We start from the raw sequence: 22,103 nt of genomic DNA, 5'->3' as shown, positions 1-22,103 counted from the left end.
CTTTGGTTTACTTTATTATAGTTTTTTAATTTATGTTGATTTTATTTAATTTACTTTTATTTAGTTTTGATTATAAAGAAAAACTCAGTTTAAACACATTAATACAAAACTGAGGAACCCTTAATACATTAAAATCGAATACATTCAAATGGTAATTCCAACTATAAAGCTAACTTTCATGAAAGAGTTCCGTATATTAAAAACTGTTCAATTAAAAAAAGTATCTATTATATTATATTGTATTCTTCTCGTTTTAATTTTTTTTTTAAGTTGTATTTTTTAATGAATTTATGAATTAATTAGGGCCAGTTATTTATATGCATTAAATCTCTAATGAAATAGCAATAAAATAAATTAATATAAACAAATCTTTAAGCAATAATTTAAAAAAAGACCAAGTGAAAACGTTGAAGAGTTCTTCTTGAATTTAAAAAAATGCCTGGAATTTTAACAGTTATGCATAGGTTTTAAAGTACAGAAAATACAAATTTCTGATCATTGCACAGACGCAAAGCATATTTCTGGCTTTATTTTAAAGTTAACTAATTAAGCTATGCATCCTTAAATTAATTGGATTAAGCACTAAACGTACTTTCTGCATATATAGAAAAGAATATTGAAGAATTTATATGTATAAAGATAATTAGTGCTGGTGGCGACCTTTCCGTTTTTAAAATCTTTAGGGCCTCGAGCCAGCAAAATAAGGATATAAAGAAATATTCAGATTGGATTCATAAACGACTTTAAATCATATACATAAACATACGTATCAGATTATTATGTACATAAACATATGTATCAGATGTATAGGATGTATCTGCAGATAGTTGTGAGCTCATATAAACATTTCTAAGTCAACGTATGTATTATTTACAAGACAAGTAAACAGAAGGAAAAGAAATTTATACAACTTTACTTCCTCATTTTTTTCAGGCACTGCTCTTTCTCCCAATTCAATTCAAATGCCATTTATATGATGTAACAAGACCCCCTCACGAATTCTTGCACCACCACATGCCAAAAATGACAAAAAAAATATATATATATATATAAGTATTAACTGCAAATGGCAGGGCCAGTTGCCCCGGGTCTATATGCATAGTACTAAACATTGGTTGCATAGAGATCGGCGTTAAAGAAAGCCCCGGCCATAGGCCTTTACAAATTACAAATGAGTCAAAAGTTGGCGCTGGCCAAGAAGGCAACGGTAAATTTGGCCAAACAACCGTAATACGGCAAGCAAACAGCCAAAAGACAACCAACAATGGACAACCGACAACCGACAACCGACACCCGACAACAAACAACGTACAGCAAAAGCGACGCGGCTCGACAACTTTTTAATTGCCCTCAAAAGCAACTCCAAAAACCTAAGAAGCAACACACTCGAGACGCTCGCATGGAGTATCGCCATCGCCATCGCATCGCCATTGTCATCATCATCATCATTTGACTTTAAATGCCAGCCCAGAATCGTAGACGGGCCCTCAAAGCAGGCGGCAGCATCAACGGCGGCAACAACGACAACGCAACAGCTCAAATAGGCCGTAAAATTTCTTTTTGCTGCTGCAGATTCTGCGCGCAACAGCAACAACAACAACACAACACAGCAGCAACACTTTACAAGCTGTCTGAGTTTTTGTTTAATTTTAACGTCTTTTCTCATGCTTTAGAAAGTTTTTAATTTTTTGTTTCCATATACATATATATATATGCTTTTTTTGCATTGAACTATTCTGCCTAAAACAAACTATTTAAAACAAAAAAAAGAAAAACAAAAGTCCTGAAAGTAAAAGTCATAAATAGAATACAAACGAGGCGACACGTGCCGACAACAGCAGCAGCAGCAGCGGCAGCAGCGTTTTTTATTACATTTTTTATTCGAATTTGAATACAAGTAGGTGAAATGTCATTGAACTCGCAACCGCAACAGCAACAGCTAAGGCGAACGACTAGAAGCCAGCAGCAATGACGCCGACGGCGGCGCAGCAAGTAGCAGCAGCAGCAGCATAAGCGGCAGCATCAGCGGCAGCATAAGCGGCAGCATCAGCGGCAGCATCAGCTCAATGAATGTTGTCGCTGGCATTTGCTGGCACGACATCAGCAACAGCTCGAATTGCACATGTCCTGGAAACTGTTGCTGCTGCCACTGACAGGCAGTCAGCAATGTGTTGCACTTGATTTGGCATACATTCAAAGCATTTTATCAGCAACAGCAGCAATGGCATTTGCTGTTGCAGCTGCAACAGCTGCCTGCCGAGTGCTACGCACACGTCTCTACAATGTGACGACGCGCTGGCGAATGGTGCGCGTTGGCTGCGTCGGCTAATCGCAAGTGATAAGAGAAGCAACTGCAACCAGCTCGAACATGTTTGAGACAAAATAGCTGAAAAGTGCTCAAAGTGCTCGCCACCGAGAGACTGCAAAAGAGAGACAGCAAGAGGGTGAGCGGGGAAGAGTGCAAGGGCGAGAAGGAGCGAGCTAAAGAGAGAGAGACAGAGCGAGCGAGAGGAAGCGAAGAGCAGAGTGGTGTGCGCCAAGGCCCGCACAGCTGATCGCAGGTCGCGAGTCCCACGCTGCGTATGCGCTACGCGAAACGCCAAAAGATAGCCACAAAAGTAGGACACAGCCTAGAGCCGGAGCCGGAGTCAGAGTCACAGTCACAATCGGCAACAGAGACTCGTGCTGGTTAGGTAAGAGGCAAGAGGAAGCAGCAGGCGAAGCCACATCCGCTTCAATGTCAACGAGCGCCCCTCGTGTCCCACATTTTGGGATTTGGCACAGCAGCAAAAAGAAAACTTTGCCATATGCAAAACTAATGGAGAGTGCTGCAGCAGCCGCAGCCGCTGCCGCACAAGGCGGATGTTGCAGCGACGTGTGTTGTTGTTGTTGTTGTAATTTATGCATGCAAAGTTCATTAACATTTCGCAACGGGAGAGCGGGGGGCCCATCAAGCCGCAATCGACGGCGACTGCTGCTGCTGCTGCTGCCGCTGCTGTTGCCTTCACTTTAAAAAGAGATTCAAATGTTCTGCTTTCGCTCTGCAACATTTCAGCAGCTTTAATAACATGTCCACGCCAAACCCGCACAGCGCCCGCCCCCTCAAACGCTTTGCGCGCTCTCGCTCAGCTCTAGACCCCCCCCCCCCCCCCCCCCCCCCTTCGCTCGTTTGCTCTGTGTCGCTCAGAATCATTTGAAAATTGCAGATATTATAATATCCGTAGGAGTAGAAAGTTGGTAATCAATCAAGTGTAAGATAACTTTCGCTCTGCTTGCAAATTGTTGCAAGTTTTCTAGCAAGTTCGTTGCCTAAGTCTTTCGTATTTGCGGCCCGTGACAGAGAAAATTCCGGAAATTCATCAGAATATGGCTTACATGCATTTCACCCCAACAACATACATTATGGTGTACACCATATTTATCACAATTTCTATAAATACTTGTCACCATATGGAAATTATATCTTCTGAACTAAATTTGTATTTAATTAAATTTAATTTGAATTTATATATTTAAGTTTTTAAGTTTAGGTTACAGGCTGGGACTTCTAAAAGGTTTAACTGTTAAAATAAAATCGATATATTTAAAAATTATCAGATTTTCATTATTTTATTATATATAGGAAATTATATATTTATATTTAAAATTTTAATATTTAAATTTTTTGATATATTTAAATTTCATAAGAATTGTATATTATGATTTTATGTCACTTGGAAATTATATAAATATACATTTGTTAATAATAAAAAAAATATTTATTTATTAAATTATATATTCAAACGCTAAGGTTGGACATCTAGAATAAAATCGATTGAAATTTTTCAAGATACTCAAATATTATCAGAATTTTATATTGGTATTTTACATTAATTGAAAATTATATATAAATTTAAAATTTGTTTAAAGCTGCAAATTTCAAGGTTAAACTGTTAAAATAAAATCGATTAAATTGATTTATTTAAATATTATCAGAATTGTACATGGCCTGCCAAAATATCCCTATCGTTGAATTGCATTACATTTTACCTATCTTCACGTTATTTTTTTGAAGAAAGCTTTATGAGAACCAATAAAAACTGTGAAAATACTTTAAAGCTGAAAACTGGAATGCCAAGAATACAGTCCATATATCTATATAATCCACATATTCTCGCCTAAGAAATATGTTCTTAGTATATGATGGTCTAAGCTTTTGTCGGTGAAGAGAACATTATAACGTATAATTTAAGAATTTATGTTTTTGCTAGTGAAAATCGGAAAGAAAAAAGCTTAAAAAAGGTGCCCACATGGCATGGGAATTATAAGCTGTTTAATATATAAAAGGACCAAGAATATAAAACATAAAAAATATTTTAGAATTTTTCAACCTCATTTTTTGGCTCACAGATAATAGCATAGAATCAAAACACTTGCATGGAAAATAACTAAATCTAATTACTGAATAATATAAAAATCGACTCAATAAATGCACATGCAAATTCATAATTGTGTGTACTTATCTGCAACAGCATACCATAATAGATTATTGTAAATTTCTCGATTTGTGGAGATTGTGGAGCTGGCAATTAATGCAGGTTGAAGAGTACGATTTGTGGCACACAACGTTCATATGCCACAAAGGGGCAATGTGCGACTTTCGCCAATTGCGTAGAGTGAACAGCGGCAACTGCGAAAACAAAAAAAAAAAAACAAAAACAAAAAAAGAAATAAATAAAATAAATAAATGAATTTCCCCAATCAAACTAAAGTTAAAATGACGATAGAAATTTCTTGGAAAAAGTCTACCTGCCAAGACCAAGCCAGACAAGCAGCCACCAGGCGGCAGCAGGCAGCCAAATGTCGCAAGAGCAAAAACGGCAAAAAATGGGAAGCAACTCGCGGTGGCAGCAACTCAAAAAAAAAACTGAACAAAAAACCAAAACAAAACACAACAAAAATGGGTAAGCTTGCAGAAGGCGCATAAAAAAAGCCAAACAACCAAGCAACTTGCAACAATCAACAAACAACAACAACAACAACAATGATTGCAAATCATTGCCGCCAAAATCATGCAGTCAGTCATGGACGACGACGACGACGACGGCGACAGCGGCTGCGGCAACGGCGACTGCGCGGCTGCGACTGCTGCATCCACTACTGACACACTGACTCCATGTTGCGGCAACTGTTGCATGTGCTTTGTTGCAGTTGTTGTTGGCTTTTTTTTCGCAAATTTGTGACCATGAACGTGAAACAAAAACAGCAGCAAAGTGAAAAATAATTGATTCCGGAAGGAAACTGCCTCAACTGGTTTTCGCTTTAGGATTTGTGGATTGTTGTTGATTTCATTTAAGCAAATCGCGTCGCCATGTTGCCGCTGCGCTGCAGCAACAGTTGCTGTCCGCTGTTTCACTTTGCATTTGGGTGTCGTAACAGTGAAATGTGCTGCCTTTCAGCAATGGACTTTCCGCACGGGTGAAATTCATCTTCAATTATTGTCACACATTTCTGGTCAATTATAAAGACACATGAAACATAAAACAAAAACAAGTAGGTGTGCTCCCGAGGGGAGTGCGCGACTAACAGATACCCTAACGTACTCCGCTTGTTTCTTCTTTTGAATTAACTTCGGTGCTTAGAGTCCCATTAATTTGCAATTTTCTGAGTTTAAATATAGCTAAGAGCTGGCATTGAAAGGATTTCAAGATTCTTGTAAGTCTTGCTTCTTCTTCTCAATTAAATTCGGCGCTCAGAGTCCGATTCTTTTGCCATTATTATAGCTTGAATATGACAGCAAACTGTGTGTGTATGCCGAGGCGCAAGTCTCTACGTTATTTCTATTTTATTGATTTGGTTTCAAATTTTATGTGCAATGTCAGAAGGTATCCATAAAGTAACATATTTCCAAACTCTCTACTAGATAAGAATCTTCTTATCAAATGTTATAATTCAAACTTTGATATCAAACTTATAATATGCTAGAATATAAATTATATTTATAAAGATATACTATATATATATATTATAAATTTGCAGCTTGACGTGTTGATATAGATGAACACACACATGGCTAGATTGAGTCAGCTTTTCAACCTGTTCAAGATGGATGCATGCTTCTGTCTGCTGCATACATTTATACAAGCCTATTATACCTTTTGGCCAGGGTATCAAAAAGTGGCCGCAACAGCATTATATATTTTATTTTAGCTTTTGCTACACTTTATTTGTTTCAACTGTTTTTTTTTCGCTGCTATTGCCATCGATGCAGCAATAGTTGCTGCCGTTGCTGCTGCTGTTGCTTCTGCTACTGTTGCTGCTGCTGTTGCACTTGACATTCACTGTGAGGATTCAGCGGTCGCTGATATGTTGATGACAGTTTTGTGTCAGCCAACGATGCGCTTTGTTTTTACTATTATTATAGTTGTTGTTGCTGTCGTTGCCTGTTGCTGCTGCTGCTGAGATGCTGCTGCTGTCGGCGCTAAAAGGAAGTGGAGAAATCTAAGCCAGTGGCAATACAAAATTAACAAGATGCCACAACTTTGGTTCAATGCAATATTTCTGGTCTCAACTTGACCGAACGCGGCTCAAATTGCTTTCGTAGTGGCAAAAGGTTAAAAACAAAGTTATTTTGGGCTATAAAGTAAGTATAGTTTTTTATAGAAATATACATGAGTATGACTGATGAAAATTAAGGCACATCGATTAATTTTTGATTATATAGAATAAGAAGTCCCTGACCAAAGCAGACTTTATGTTTTTATACACATTCAAACTCTTATTTAAACTATTTGCCAAATGAGGCCAGCCTGAGCCCTGCATGAAATCCAATATGCGCTCAAGTCTTTGCTTAAATCAGGAATTGAGATGAAGAAGGCTAACTACTTGTGCATTTTGAAGAACTCATATATATAAATTAATATGTAGCGACAATTTTACTTGGAATTTGAATTTTGAAGAAAGGAACTTCTCTCATCGAAACGCAACTAATTTCTATTGATTTGTCTACTTCATAATTTTACTAACTTCTGTTCTGCAATAAATATATGTTTGGCAATTGATACATATATGCAATAGCTTACGTCTGTACATTCTGGTTGCACAGTGGAAGGCGGCAGCAAATAGCTGGAAATGTTCTTAGAGCCTTGAGGCAAGTGAATTCCGTTTAAAGGAGAACACTTGGCCTCAGGTTGGGCAGCATTCTGTTGGACTTAAAAGCTGTTGCGGTGCTTGTCTCAAATTTGCAATCTTTGGCTGCGAAACTTTCTCAATTGAAAATTGCATTTGAGCGGCGGTAAAGGGGCAACGTCAGCGGCAGGCCGAGTCAGCGATTTCCCTCGAATTTTCCGCAGCACACAGCGAGCCGCTTGACTGGAGCTTAGACTAAAAGCTGGAGCTGGAGCTGTTGTTGTTGTAGCTGGAAGTCGTTGCCACCAGCCGTTGACCGAAAAAAGTATGTCAAGTTTTCGACAAAGATCAAGTACATCTCAGATAGTACGTCAAATGTTTTTTTTTTTTTGTTTTGTTTACTGCTGCTATTGATGGTGGTGCTGGTGATGCTGGTGGTGCTGCAGGCCAGTTGCTGCATCCGCTGTTCGGCCAATTCCAGTTGCCATGACCAAAATGTTCTCAATCTCACAACGTTTTGGCTTAGATTTTGGTGCAATTTTCTTGCTGCCAGCTGCAGTGAAAGTGCAGAAACAGCTAACTGGCAAGTGCAGAAATTTGTGGCACACACTCGCAGTTGCAATTGCGTTGCCCCAGCAACACACAGCACGATGGCCAATTACCAAGTGAACAAAAAATTTTAAATTATCATAAAAAACTAAACTAATCTATAGCTAGAAAAACTGCTGTCTGAGCTGCCTGAAGGCACAAAGGGCTACTTGAGGCTATGAAAATCGCATGGAAAGGTCTAAATAAGCAGACAAAGAAAGCACGTGACCTGCAGAAGTAGTTTTGGAGTAATAGAAAGAGAGTCAGAGAGACTCATCTTGATATACATATGCATCAATTTGATAGGATCGAAGATTTCACTTGCTGCCAATTCCATTATATATACAGTATTTATTCTATTAAACTTCTTTCAACAGCTTTTTACCCTTGATGGATAATGGAAAATCAATCTGTTAATTAAGCATTATGTCATGGAAAACAGAAATTATCTTTAATGTTAATAGATGAAAATTAGTAATAACAAGAACAGCCAGTTCGATAGCAGCACGAGGTCAATGTGCCGCTATGGTCGGGGTCAGTGCGCCAACTGGTGGGCGTTTTCTGGCTAGCGGCTATGGGTTCGGTCATCGGTGTCTACAGTTAGCATATGGCCGTACTTTGGCGACCTACATATTTAGGTTTCGTCTACACTGACCTACTGCTGAGAGTGCTGTGCGGGTCTGGGTCAGAGAAAGGGAGAACTTGTTTGTGGTAAGTGCTCACTTTTGCCACAGTCGCTTGGATAGCCGCTTGCAGTGATTGCTCAATCGAAGGAGGTAGCCAACCAAGACCAAGACCAAGACCCGGCCAGCAATCAAGTTCAGCTCTGGCCAAACTGACACCTGCACCAGCAATATCAGCAGCGCGGCCATCAATCGACATCTGGCAAATACAGATACAGGTTCAAAGAACTTTTCGATCGCCCATTCACTGTCGCTGCTCGATTGTTGATTAGGCTTTCACGACGTCACCTGTCGACGTGAGCGCTTTTAATTCAAAACCGCTGCTGGCACTATCTGAGAAGATTTCAAATTGTTAACGCAACAACTTAATGTCTGGCTGCCCGACTAATTATACCCTGCAAGTCAGATCTCGAAGGAAACGGTTTCCTTTTAAACTGAAAGCTATAACTATGCGAATTGGAATAGCTAAAAGCATATATTGGCAAGATATATCTAAAATTTTCGATACATGAGAGCTTGAGAGCTTTGCAATTCAAGATTGTGGTAAACATTTTATCACACATAGATCAAAGATTAACCTTAGATTCGGTTCTGAATAGCTATTTTATAATATTTACTTTGTTTAATAAAATCAGTTAGCAACTTTGGTATACTTTTACCCATGTTTAAATAAATCTAGGAAATCAGTTCTGTTTTGTCAAAGTTATGAAAGTTGATAGCTTACAACTTTGGAGATATTTTCCCCTTGTACCATAAACTCAGCTACAATATTCAGATGTGCTTAGGTGCAGCCAACTTAACTTTTGAAAATCACGAAATGCTGTGAATAAATCGTGAATTTAATAAGATAAACGTCGCAAGGCATATTCATGCATGCACTTGAATGCATCACAGCAAATGTAGCATGCAACTTTCCAAATAACATACAACTCTTAAGATGCCTTCGATCATGTTCTGTCAGGCCAGAGATGGGCCCGTGCTTGCCAAATGTCACGGCACGAGCACGACCACAGTTCACATATGCCAGTACACACGCATCACGAGACACATTTGTTTTTGTATACATTTGAAGCGTAAAAGTAGCTTACATGTATTATTTATCAATGCATTTATTCTCCATGACATGCAAATTTCGTGTCGTGTCACGGCACACGCCCATCTCTAATTCAGAGAGTGACTGCGCTATTTTCATATGCGCGCACTGTTGCCGCTGATAACCCAAAATCCCAGTTAAATATGAAATCAAAAGCCGTAAAAGACAAGGGAATTCAAATACGCAGCGAGCACTGAAAGAGAGAGCACAAAGCCAATTACAACCAGAAAAAAACTAAAGACAAAAAAACAAAAATAACTAAAAATGTCCCTTACTTCGCAGCTCGAATACTCTACTTTCTAATAATGTTATTATGAAATTTTATATAATAAAAATACCTTAGCTGAAGAGTTTGATGCTATGAAAGACACATTTTCACAAAAATATTATTATTTCGAAATTAATTTAGTCTTTTTAGCATTTTTTGATTTCAAAAATAAGAGCCCTAAAATTTTAAAAGATTGATTAAAAAAAAAAACATTTTCTTAACTTAACATTATTTTGCTTTAAAAGAATCTTCTATTTAGATAAAAATTGAAATAATTCACATTATCTTGTTTTAAAAAAGCTGCTTGTATTTTAGGAAAAAATAGATTAAAATATAAACATTAAGAGTTTTTCTATTTTCACATAATCTCGGTTTTAAAACAAAATCTTCTATTAAAAAAAAAAAAAAACAAATCAAAATATAAGCTTTGAGAAAATAGCTTAATAATTTATTAACCAAAACTTTACAAAGCCGCCAAAAATGAAAAAGTTTCTAAGCTTCAGTCTTGTTTAGAAAAAAAAATATATATTTTTTTTATAAAAAATGAGATTACAATATATATCTTGGGATATTAGATGGACATAATTTAGTATTGTAAGAGTACAAGAGTCCCACAGTAGCTAAGTTTTCTTTGAAGTTAAAGCTCAAAATAATATGAAAACAAATAACATATATCTATATCATTTATGATAGATGGCTTTTTGGAACAGACAGTTCTTGATATAACTAACTAATATATAGAACTGTAGATTGAGGTCTGATTTATCTGTGCTCCAAACAAATGTTACCTGTGATTTCTTCAAAAATTATTTTAAAAATTTGTTTAGACTTTATAGGGTATATATGTGCTGCATGAGTTTAAAGAGTATTTTGAAGGCTATTAAATATAATTAACCAAGCTGACGCCACATAATCTATCACAAGTTTCGAACTGTGTACTTCAACCAACAAAGGCAGGCTTAACGCAAAAGTTTATATGCTCGCTCGGCGTTAGGGTAGCTTAAATCCGTTATGCATAAATCCAGCTGCGTGGGCGATGGTTTTGTCGTCGGCGGCGTCGTTGGAGCGACCAATTGCGAGTGCTCAATTACTTTCAATTGTCGCTTTGTCGCCACCCCAGCCACTGCCTCCGTCTCCGTCTCTGTCGGCGCCTCCTTCTCCTTCAACGACTCGATCGACGTTTACTTCGCGTCGCAGTTGTGGCCAAATATAAAAGCATCGAGGCGCTCGGGTAGGTGTTTCTTTTGCCAAGACAATGCCGAGAAGCGCGCTTATCATACACTGGCTGACAGTGGCCCTGGGCATGGCTCAAGGGCCATGGACAGCAGCGGGCATGGGACGCTTTCAGACGGCGGTGCCGCCCCCGCCACGCTGGGGTGCAAACATGCAAATGCTGCGCCGGCACAACAGTATGTAATCATGGTGACACTTGGAAGACGACTAATTGGATATTCTGCTTACAGGTGCCGCATTCGACTTTTGGACGGAGAACAGCGCGAGCAACATTTGGGAGCACTGCGGCCTCTTTGAGGGTGACATCATGCTGCATCGTGAACTGCTGCGCAATGGGCTGCTGAATGAACGTCAGACTTGGCCGGATGCCGCCGTGCCGTTCTACATAGATCCGGAGGACTTCAGTGAGTAGCCAGATATAGTGCACATAAATGCGATAATTGATGATTGATAGCGAACTGGCACAGCGGCCAACCAGACGATGGTTATACTGAAGGCATTCAAGGAATATCACGAACGCAGCTGCATACGCTTCCGGCCATATAAGAAGGGCGACAAGCACTGGCTGCTGATCAAGGGCAACTATTCCGGCTGCTGGTCGAGCGTCGGCCGACGTCAGGGCGGCCAAATACTCAATCTCAATACGCCCAAATGTGTCACGCACGGTGTTGTTGTCCATGAGCTGCTGCACGCGCTGGGCTTCTACCATCAACAGAGCGCCACCGAGCGCGACGAGTATGTTAAGATCAACTGGGAGAACATCTTGGATGGCCATGCGCACAACTTCAACAAGTACGCCCGCACGCACATCACCAACTTTGGTGTGGAGTACGACTACCAGAGCGTTATGCACTATAGCTCCCTGGCATTCAGCAAGAATGGAAAAGCCACCATTGAGCCACTGGTAAGCAACAATAACTATCAGCAAAATTCAGTTTCAATCGCATCTATTCTTCCATCCATTATAAATCCTTTTCAATATATTAAGCAAAAAATAAACTATGGTTTATATTTACCTTTTCCATTACTTTTATATGCTTCTCAAATAACACTGACACATTCGCAATGATTGTATAGCCGCTTGCAAGATTTATAGCAAGTTTGCTATCATTTTTATATCTGATAATGGGTCTTTTTGAATTTGTGTTTAGCGTGAGAGTTTTTGGAGATCCATTTTATACTATAGATTTTTACTTCTTCCTTAATATACACATAGTATACAAGCTGATAAACTAAATATATACATATGTATGTAGATACGTACTCACCCAAAATCAAATACGCAGAAACGTATTTTATTTATATTTAATAGTGGTAGGAATATCCAACTAGTTTATATAAACATCACTGAAATTACAAGTAGGGAGTGGATTAGTAAAAAAAGTAAAAATAAAGCTGAGAGAGAGAGAGAGGGAGACAGAGAGAGAGAAGAAGAGAAAAAGAGAGAGAGAGAGAAGAAGAGAAAAAGAGAGAGAGGCACAAAGAGAGTAGAGATTACATAAGAAATAAAAGATCGAGCAGAAAAAACCCACAACTGAACAAAAAAAAAAAACAATCAACTCAGGAAAACCTGTAGGGCTTACTTAAATGTTTCAGAATCGAGTAGTAGAGCATCATTTGAAAATACGTTATTTTAAATTCGCAAGACAGCGGGAAGTAAAGTTGGTCCGTTTACTATATACATACACACATACATACATACATACATACATACATACATACATATATACATGGATAAGTACATAAATTTACAAACTTATAAATACATACATACATACCATAAACATACACAACCACAAACATTTAAGAATAAATACCAACATTACTTGTTTAAAAAAACACTTGTAATGAACGCGTGAAAACCTGCGGGGCTTACTTGAATTTATGAGAATCGTGTAGTAGAGCATCAATGAAAATACGTCATTTGGAAATTGACAACGCAGCGGATCATAATCTTTGTCTGCGTTTGTTATAAATTAACATATATTCATATGCACACATACACACATAAATGCACATACATACATACACAAGTAAATAAATTTCATTTATTCATTTGGTATAAGATAGATGCACACTTGCATACAAGCTAAGATTTTATAAGTATTAAACAAAAAACACATCGTAAAATTATTTAAAATAATAGTAATGCATGTTATTATCATTAGGATCCGTATGCCTCACTGGGCCAGCGGCGCGGCCTGTCCGATAAAGATATTTCGAAACTAAACGAGATGTACGAGCAGGACTGTAATGGTAGCTACCTTTTGGGCTTTGATGGTTTTAGCAGCTATCTGGACGAGCTGCTCGACTACTTTCAAGGCAATTTGGAAGGTCTGTTTGGCTAGACGAGGATTAAGATTTATTAAACAAATACAAGTACAATTATTAATAAAGACTAAGCAGTTGCCTGGGCAACAAAAAATCTGAACTGGCTAAGCTCATCCAGCGTTTGGGCGGCTTCCAGTCGCAATGATTGACACGTTTGCTGCTCGGCCAGCGCCTGGAGCGCACTCTTCAGCTCCCCACTCCAGATGCACTGTACGCCGCGCAGACTAAAGCGTGCCAATAGCAACAGCATCTGACAGGCGCGCTGACGCAACAACTGATGACGGCTCTGTAGCAGGACGGCCAGCTGTAGGCGCGAGTCAAACACAATCTTCTCTACCAGCTCGGCGTTCTCGGGTAGTTCACGCAAAACGCAACAGAACAATGCCAGCATGCAACTAGCGAGTCGCACCGCGCTGCTGTCCTTAAAATCTGCAAAGCAAGGAATGGTTAAGCTTGCGTCTCACACTGTGTCCAGCCAGCTGCTCACCATGTGTAAGAAAATTGATGAACATGTCGTTGACGGCGAGTATTGCCACAGCGTCACAAAACTGGCTGAGGAACTGCTGCTGCTGATGGACCAGATGGCAGACCAGCTCGTACAGGCTGCAGGCGGTGCTCATCTCCTCGGCACTCAGGTCCGAGACGCTGCGCAGCGTTCGACTCAGGGAGACGCCCGTGCCGGCTGGCAGTGAAGCAGCCGAATCGGTTAGGTGGCGCTGCGAGAGAAGCAGCTTGCAGGCGTACATTAAGTTGGGCACCAGTTTGACATCAATATAAACTCCTTTTATGGCCTCCGCTACCAAATGCTGTTCGGCCAGCACAAAGGGCAGCGACAGCAGCTGCGCAACGCTCTGCAGCACCTTGGGTATGGCCTTGGAGTTTCGCAGTGGCGCCACAATTATGCTGACTAGATTGTGCTGCTTCAGCGATTCAAATTCGCCGTCCAGCAGCTCCTGTATGGAGCGATGCAAGAACGCCAGCCATTCGTCATTCTCAATGGGCGGGCTCTGAGATTCATCGCAGCTGTCCCAACCGGGCAACAGACAAGGCGGCGAGTTGCTATTATAAACCAAATACATTTAGAGACGTTCACTTTTAAATATGGATGCATTTACTCACTCGCTGCTCAATTTCTCATCGTTGGTGGAATGCATCGATTGCTTCAGCTGCTGTGTCTTCCTATCCTGCAGCTGTTGTGCCTGCGACTGCTGCGTGAGCATCTCAGTTGTTTTGCGCTGCACTTCTATGTCAATGCTCTGTCCCAGGCGCAGCGAAAAGTTATCCAAATTTTGACTAAGCTTGCGCTTCTCCAAATCCTTGCTACGCGACTGTTTTATATTGAGAGCCAGCTTCAGCTTCGACTTCATGGACTTGGTTGCGCTCAAAGCAGGCGCTTCGATTGCAAAATTGTCGTTCAGATGATTGAGTATCATATTGGAGTTGCCACTAACAAAGCAGGTTTGCGAATTAATCAGTGGCATGGCACCAGCTGCAGCAGCAGCAGCTGCAGTGCCGCTTGGCAACTCTCTGTAGGAAATATCCGCAAATGGCACTATAAGCCGCTGTACATTATCCTCAACATCGGTTTCCAGCTGCTCAATGTCACTCGGCGCAATGGCATTGATGCTATCTCGCGATGTGCTCAGGTTTTCATTGGCCACATCGCTCAGCTTTAACGCTGCCAAGACATCGCCCAAATCTGCGCCCACATGTCTATATAAAAATTGAACGATAAATGGAGTTGGCTACAGCACACGTTATAAACGAACCTCGATTGCTGAGATTTTTTGTTGTCCTTGGCCAGCTGGGGATTTATAAAGGGCGAACTTTGTGCTGCCTGTACCTCGGCTATGTATAGCTTGCCCTCGACAAAAGGATGGCAAAGCAGCTGCGTCCATGAGATGCGCATGCTAGGATCCTTCTCGAGCAAGCCCTGCAAAAAGGAACGGCACTCGCTGCTCAGCGTGCTGGGCCATTTGACGTCCTCGTGCTTGATCAGCTTCACCAGATGCAGTATGGAGGTTGCGCAGAACGGCGGCTGTGCCGCCATACTCTCATAGGCAATGCATCCCAGCGACCACATATCTGCCTGGTGATCGTACGGCTGCTCAGCCAGCAGCTCCGGCGCCATATAGAGCGGTGTGCCCTTTATGGAAGTCAACACATGTGTGCCCATCGTCATGTTGCGTGCGAGCCCAAAGTCGCAGAGCTTGGCGTGCATGTTTTTGTCCAGCAGCACATTCTGCGGCTTTAGATCCCGATGCAGTATGCGATTCGAGTGCAGATAATAGAGCGCCGACACCAAATGACAGACAACACGCTGTGCGTGCTCCTCGGGCATGGCGCCATTGAAGGACAAATATCGATGCAAATCCATTAGAGCGAACTCGGTGACCACGAACAAATCGAATTTGGATTCGAACGACTCCACCATTTCTATAACATGCGGATGCTTGAGACGCGCCTGAATGTCACATTCGCGACGCAGATTCTTAAGCTCGCGATTGGAACGACCGCGCTGCAATGAACGACCACGCCAATTCGTAGAATGCTCTTTTATTTAGCTAAGCCGGGATGCAATTGAGCTTACCTTTGATATGACTTTGATGGCCACCACTTTGTCATCATCGCGCCGCTGGGCTTTGTAGACACAGCCAAATGAGCCTTGGCCTACCAGAGAGCTAACCGCGTAGCGGTCCATTGTGACCGAAAATAAAACGCAACTTTCTACAGTAAAATGGGCTTTGAAATGCCTTAAATTCAATAAGCCGCAGTGTGACAGCAATTTAAAAACAAAAAACTAAAGGCAAAATACCAAACACACTCCACATATCGATATCTTGTCCGAACGATAATTATTGTATCGATATATTCGGAAACATCAACATGGCAATTTACTTTCCGAACAAAAAAAAATAAACTAGCAAAACAAAATTAACATCAGTATGGCGCACATTTTGAACAGTGCTTGGTGAACAAATACACAACACATAACTTTTTCTTATTTAAGATCATAAATATACTAAAACCGCTTATATTCGATATAAATATACCAACATATGGCGTAATGGGTATTCTTGCACATCGATACACACAGCTGGTACAATTTAAAAAAGTCACCTGGTTTTGAAAATTGCGAAACAGCTGATTAATCTACATGGCAACGAAGAAATCAGCTGTGGCAAATAATTTTGTTTACGGGTAAAAGCTGCAGGCATATCATAGGAGGCACTGCTAATTTGATCAAACAGACGCCGCAAAAGTAAATAATGAATAGACGAGCCCACTAACTAGATACACGCAACACAAACGACAGAAATATGCGCGAGCCCAATTTGTACGTAATTTTATCGCACGCGCTAATTGGTAAGTAGCATTGTTGAAAATCGCCGGCCGCCTCAGCGGATAATACGCGGCCATTAGGCTCGGGTTTCTTTTTTCTGTACATGCACCATGTGCGCGTCATCTTTGAGACGCGCACCAACATTCGGCATCTCAACCAACTGGAGCGCGAATCGATGCTGCGCCGCGAAGATGCCCTCTATTACACATTCTACAAGAAGCTAGCCGATGGCCCAGACTTCTGGCATGGCTACGAGCAGCTAAAGAACGTAACAGACATTGAATATCCGCACAGCGTCAATGTACTCCAACGTTTCTATGTGCTGCCCGAGCTAGTTACCGCGTAAGTAATCTAATTTGCCAAGTGCACTATATCTTAATGGGCATGTGCATGGCCAGACATTTATATGAATCATTGTCTCGTCACGTTTAATTTAAATTTGGAGCAAGGCGCTTTGCTTTGTTTAACTCGGCTCGTTGCAGCCTCACCAACTAGTTATATCAGAAATAAATCTTAGTTTTTGTGCTCACATTTCTACATTAATTCCTATATGACAAACATCTGCTACTCTTTCTCGACAATGAAATTATACGCTAATATTTTTTGTTTACAATTGTGACAGCTACCAGCTATCAATGGGAGAAAAATTACAGCACAGTTCGACTCAATTTCGTGCAAGGTTTTGCTTGGTAAAACAATAAGCAAGAGATCGGTTAACATTCATTCCAATACCTCAAAAGCTCATCGATGTGGAAAAATTGTTGTTCCCTAATAATATAATTGGGGGCATGCATGCACTTAAGTCTGTAGGTTCTATTATGCCCCCTTCAGCTATGCGCTGTCAATTGCCTTGTTCGGGTCTGCTAAGGTCACTCGAATTTAATTTTTTGTTTAAGGTCGTTGGGGGCAAACCCGCGCGAGACCAGGGGCCCATGCACATGCACAGATCTAGTGGCTCTTCTCTAAACCAATTTTATTTTTGTTTGCAGCTACTTCTTCCACATTGTGCGTGCCAGCTTTAATCCCAGCCTGCAGCCGATGCAGTTCTACTTTGAGTTCGTCTGGCTGATGGGCGGCGTCACGCTGCTGGTGCTCTACTTGTACGGCACACTGCTCAGCGAGAATGTGTTTGGTGGCATCTATGGCGTCCTCTCATATCTGATGTTCCATAGCTTCGCAGCGAAGATCTACGAACGGCCGCTGGCGCGTGAAAATTTTGCATTTCCCTTTATATTTTTACAAATGTTTTATTTGTGCATATGCATTGGCCGTATGCTGCACCGGCAGAAGCACACCTCGCGAATCTTTATGGTAAACAATTGTGGCTGCAACAAGTTTTTACAATTGATATAATAATCTTATATCTCTTAGGTCTGCGTGATGTCCCTGTTTACGGCGTGTGCGCTACTCTCGTGGCAGTTCTCCAACTTTATATTCACAACACAAATTATGATTGTGATGACCTCGTGGAACGTCAGCTCGATGCCAGTTGGTCTGGCGAATGCATTTGCATTGGACTACTCGCTCTCACATTTGCTGGGCAATTGCTTGGCCTTTGTGATCTCGCACGGCAACACCCAGCTGCTCTTCACCTGGCAGCTGAGCGTTGCCCTCAGCCTGTTCCTAATAACGATCGTCCGGCAGTTACGGAACCGTCGCTGCACGAACAATGTGCTGCAAGGCGACTATTTTTCATTTAAGTTAATATTGCTGGCGCTGCTGTTCGCCAGCAGCATGCAGGGTAAACTGGTTGACATGCTGAGCAAGTCGGGTCTGCTTAACTGGCAGGACAATACGTATATGCACTATTGTGATCTGTGGGCGCACTGGATGCTGCAGGCCAAGGTGAACTTTGTGACCAATCTGTCTGCCTGCAATCCGCTATATGCGCGTGTCGCCTGGTCGGAGCTGTGGCAGCTGGTCAAGACGTTGATTGTCAAGCCGTATTGCATGTACGGAGTTGTAATGCTGGCCACGTTCTTTCGTAAATGGCGCAAAAGCAATGTTATCACAAAGGCCAACCAGGAGCAGCGCGAACGCGCCCGCAACTATGTTCTGGAGGATTTTTTGGAAGAGCACCATGTGTCCATGAGCGATATGTCGAACAAACAAACCGAGCAACAGTTACAGCAATGCTTTGCCATGCTCGAGAGCTGTGACCACGACTACGAGCGCTATAAGCGCGAAAAAGCTAAAATGCAGCAAGAGCAGGCGCCGGAGCGCGATGACTTTATGCAGGACATTAAGCGCCTCAAGGCCCAGATACATCGCAATAGTGACAAACAGCGCAAAGAGCGCGAACAGGCCAGCGAATCCAATCTCAAAGAGACGTCTTCAATCGAAAGTGAATGTACGACAGAAGCAGACACCGAAATGCAAGCACAAACGGCGACTGCAAAGGAAACTCAAAATGAAACGGAAACTGACGAAACGCAGCCGTGCAAAACGCCCACCGACAAGGAGCCAGCCAACGGCAGACGCCGTCCAGCAACATCAGCGCGTCGCGACTCTGTTATACCCACGGCCAACGCTCAGATACTGAATCTGCATTATATGTACAGCTTCATGCAGATGATTGTCTTCACCCTAATTGGTCTGACCGTGCGTAAGCTCTTCTTTCTTAGCTTCACTCAGGGCTGTGTGATAGCGCCGACGGTATGCTCAAAGATCTGGTACCATCGTCAACGCAACATCTTTTGGTCCGTTTCGCTAGCCGTCTTTTTGCTCAGCATGTTTGATCCTGGCATGGTGGTCAGTATAGAATTAATAAGCCATTTATTAATATAACTATATTTCATAATATTTGCAGAACATACGTGAGGAATACTTTCCCACACGGTATACTCAATCATCGGATGATCTGGAAAGCATGCTGGAGTGGATTAAATTAAATACAGAACGCGATGCGGTGTTTGCCGGTCCCGTTGAAATCATTGGCACCGTCCACCTAACAACCAGGCGGCCGATAGTTAATCATGCGCACCTCGAAATGCGTCAAATGGCGTAAGTCCCTAGCACTTATCAACAAAACCTAATCACAATAAAAATAAACACAAACCACTTTACAGTGAGCGCACGGAGCATGTCTACTCGGTGTACAGTCGCCAGCAATCGTCTGATATATACAATCAGTGCACACAATTGAAAATCCAATATTTAATCATATCTTTAGACGAGTGCAGCAACGAAGTGCGGTAAGAGTCATACCATTGATTATTGTTTGAATGTTATCTATATATGTATTAAATACTTGCAGGGACGACTGCGACATCTTGTCAATTTGGGATGATAAGCAGCCAGCATTTCGGAAGTATCCGCAATTTTGTCACGAGCTTTTGCATAAGAATGTGCCTAGTTTTTTAAAGGTTTACGCGAACGATAACTATGGCATCATTAAGATGTTCTCCCAAAGTGTGCAGATCAATTTGAAGCACAACAAAATGCCCGAAATGTCAATGTGAGACAGACAATAGGCCCACAACCATATGTATGTAACTAAGGGCTTATGGCACATGTGACTAGAATATTTTACAAATATGATGAAATGTATTAGTGTTTAGTAGTGGGCGAGTAGGCGTACACAAACACAGACACAGACCCTATAATTGAGATGTTGACACCAAAAACCAGCTAAAACTAAACAAATTCTTTTAAAAAAATATATATACATAAATATATTTGAAACAGAATAAGAACACACACATACATATACATGTATGTATTTACCTAAACGCATTGCTTTCAAGAGGCATATGAATTTTGTTTTGTTTTAGATTTCATTTGGAAATGCATTCCCACTCCATATAAATAGAATGTATGTATGTGTGTACGGTTTAAGTTAAGTTTAGCTACGGATCCGACTAACTACTTTGCGAGTGTAGAACTTTAGGTGCTTCACTCATTTTGTGCATTAAGTTTAAGCTAAGCTTTTTACATATTATCTAATCACTAATCACACTGAGACACAGACAATCCGTTCGGCCATAGCCAATGGTTGTCAATATGTATGTATATGTATGCATATTGTCCCGCATAAATGAGAATAATGACCTCCCAGAGTATAAATTATTTAAAAGCTATTGAAATAAAGTTGAACAAACAATCAATCAGTTTTGTTCTTTTCTTTGGGAATACAAAAAAAACAGGCACAACTATTAAATAGGCCTTCAAATTGAGTCCAGGCCGAACCGGTTCGACACCCAATCACCAATTTTATAATACCATGAACCAAACTTAAACCTTAACTGAATAATTAACTAAATTACAAGTAAATTGAAATTATATTCAAATTAAAAAAACAAGACGAGAAGATTCGAACCAAGCGGCAAACCGGCTTTGAACCGAACCAATTAGAATTTTTTTCAAAAAAAAAAGTTGTGAGAGGGAGACACAGCCCCAAAGTATAAATGACTTTGGCCCCAACCATACTGGCTAGATGCCAAATTTGGATGGGGATCAAATGTACTCCACAAAATCAATTTGAAAATATTTACAGCTTGCAATATTTTCAGCAGAACGGACAATTATATAATACAAATTGAATTGTTTTATAACAATTTTAAAAATATATGACAAGGCCACAAACAAAACCTGGGTTTAAGGATTTTTAAAAGTGGGTTCACGAGTCGCATCAAAAGGCAGACAGTTCGGTTTCAAATCTTGAACCGAACCACCTACTCTTTCTGGATGTGCACCACTGGTTCGAACCAAAACCTGGCTTTACTGCTGTAGAAAACCTAGTGCACAAACCGAATACTCAGATGAGGCATTGATGTGAACCGTGAACCGAACCAGCAACTATTTTTCGGTTTGTAGCCCTGGCTCGAACCCAAACCCAGCCTGAGATGAGGCATTGATTTGAACCGTAAACCGAACCAGCCATTAAATAAATACGCATTTGGCATTGGTTTACTTCATGTAAACTTAATTTTATTTCTTTACTTTTTTGCGCGTGTGTGTTTGTGTAAATGTGTCTGCTTGTGAGTATTTGTTGTTATTTTTCATTTGCTTTTTATGGAAATCGTTGTTGTTTTTATAAATAATTCAAGGTTCATTTACAAAGAGCATTAGAGTTTTGAAGTTATTTGAATTCTAAACTCTTGAATGCGGCTATATGTACATTATTACGTACTATATCCACAGATTTTTTGTTACGATTAAATAGCAGTGACTTCTTCCGGCGGACTGGGTAGAGATTTAGCGTATGCAGAACGATTCAGAACGAACTTCAAGCAATAACTACTTATGCGTAGTTTAAGGCTTAAGCGTTCCTCTATATAAGTGTTTAGGTTAATCCTTTCTCATAAAAAGAAATGAGTTAGTTAAGTGTGTGCAATAAGATATAGCATCGATTCCATAGCGCATGCCTTGATTGCTTTTTTTGTTTTTTTGTCATTTAGTTTTTAGTTTAGCTGAAAGGCGAGCAGGTTAGCTAATATATCGTAAAATATAATATAA

The 22,103-nt window shown here is 40.7% G+C and overlaps 3 protein-coding genes across 3 annotated transcripts; 2 read left to right on the top strand and 1 right to left on the bottom strand.

Annotated features, from left to right (window-relative positions):
* Positions 1-10,994: 10,994 nt before the first annotated feature.
* LOC115766284 (zinc metalloproteinase nas-7) lies at positions 10,995-13,338 on the top strand. The gene is made up of 4 exons (XM_030710152.1): positions 10,995-11,148; positions 11,203-11,376; positions 11,440-11,876; positions 13,141-13,338. Exons 1-4 carry the CDS (start codon positions 10,995-10,997, stop codon positions 13,318-13,320), a joined length of 945 nt encoding a protein of 314 aa, XP_030566012.1. The 3' UTR covers positions 13,321-13,338.
* LOC115766266 (serine/threonine-protein kinase fused) lies at positions 13,303-16,310 on the bottom strand. Its single transcript, XM_030710129.1, has 5 exons — positions 15,894-16,310; positions 15,073-15,821; positions 14,423-15,016; positions 13,791-14,362; positions 13,303-13,732 (listed from the first exon to the last, which is right to left on the bottom strand). Exons 1-5 carry the CDS (start codon positions 16,002-16,004, stop codon positions 13,371-13,373), a joined length of 2,388 nt encoding a protein of 795 aa, XP_030565989.1. The 5' UTR covers positions 16,005-16,310; the 3' UTR covers positions 13,303-13,370.
* Positions 16,311-16,493: 183 nt separating this feature from the next.
* LOC115766265 (C-mannosyltransferase dpy-19 homolog) lies at positions 16,494-20,752 on the top strand. Its single transcript, XM_030710128.1, has 7 exons — positions 16,494-16,669; positions 16,727-16,988; positions 17,636-17,957; positions 18,018-19,397; positions 19,456-19,649; positions 19,715-19,840; positions 19,903-20,752. Exons 1-7 carry the CDS (start codon positions 16,624-16,626, stop codon positions 20,105-20,107), a joined length of 2,535 nt encoding a protein of 844 aa, XP_030565988.1. The 5' UTR covers positions 16,494-16,623; the 3' UTR covers positions 20,108-20,752.
* Positions 20,753-22,103: the final 1,351 nt, after the last annotated feature.

Source organism: Drosophila novamexicana, unplaced genomic scaffold (genome assembly GCF_003285875.2).
Source record: "Drosophila novamexicana strain 15010-1031.04,08,12 unplaced genomic scaffold, DnovRS2.1 tig00001089-arrow-arrow-pilon, whole genome shotgun sequence".
In the NCBI taxonomy this organism is placed as follows: domain Eukaryota; kingdom Metazoa; phylum Arthropoda; class Insecta; order Diptera; family Drosophilidae; genus Drosophila; species Drosophila novamexicana.
The sequence above is the reverse complement of the archived record's forward strand: the minus strand, read 5'-3'. Positions and strand labels throughout refer to the sequence as shown.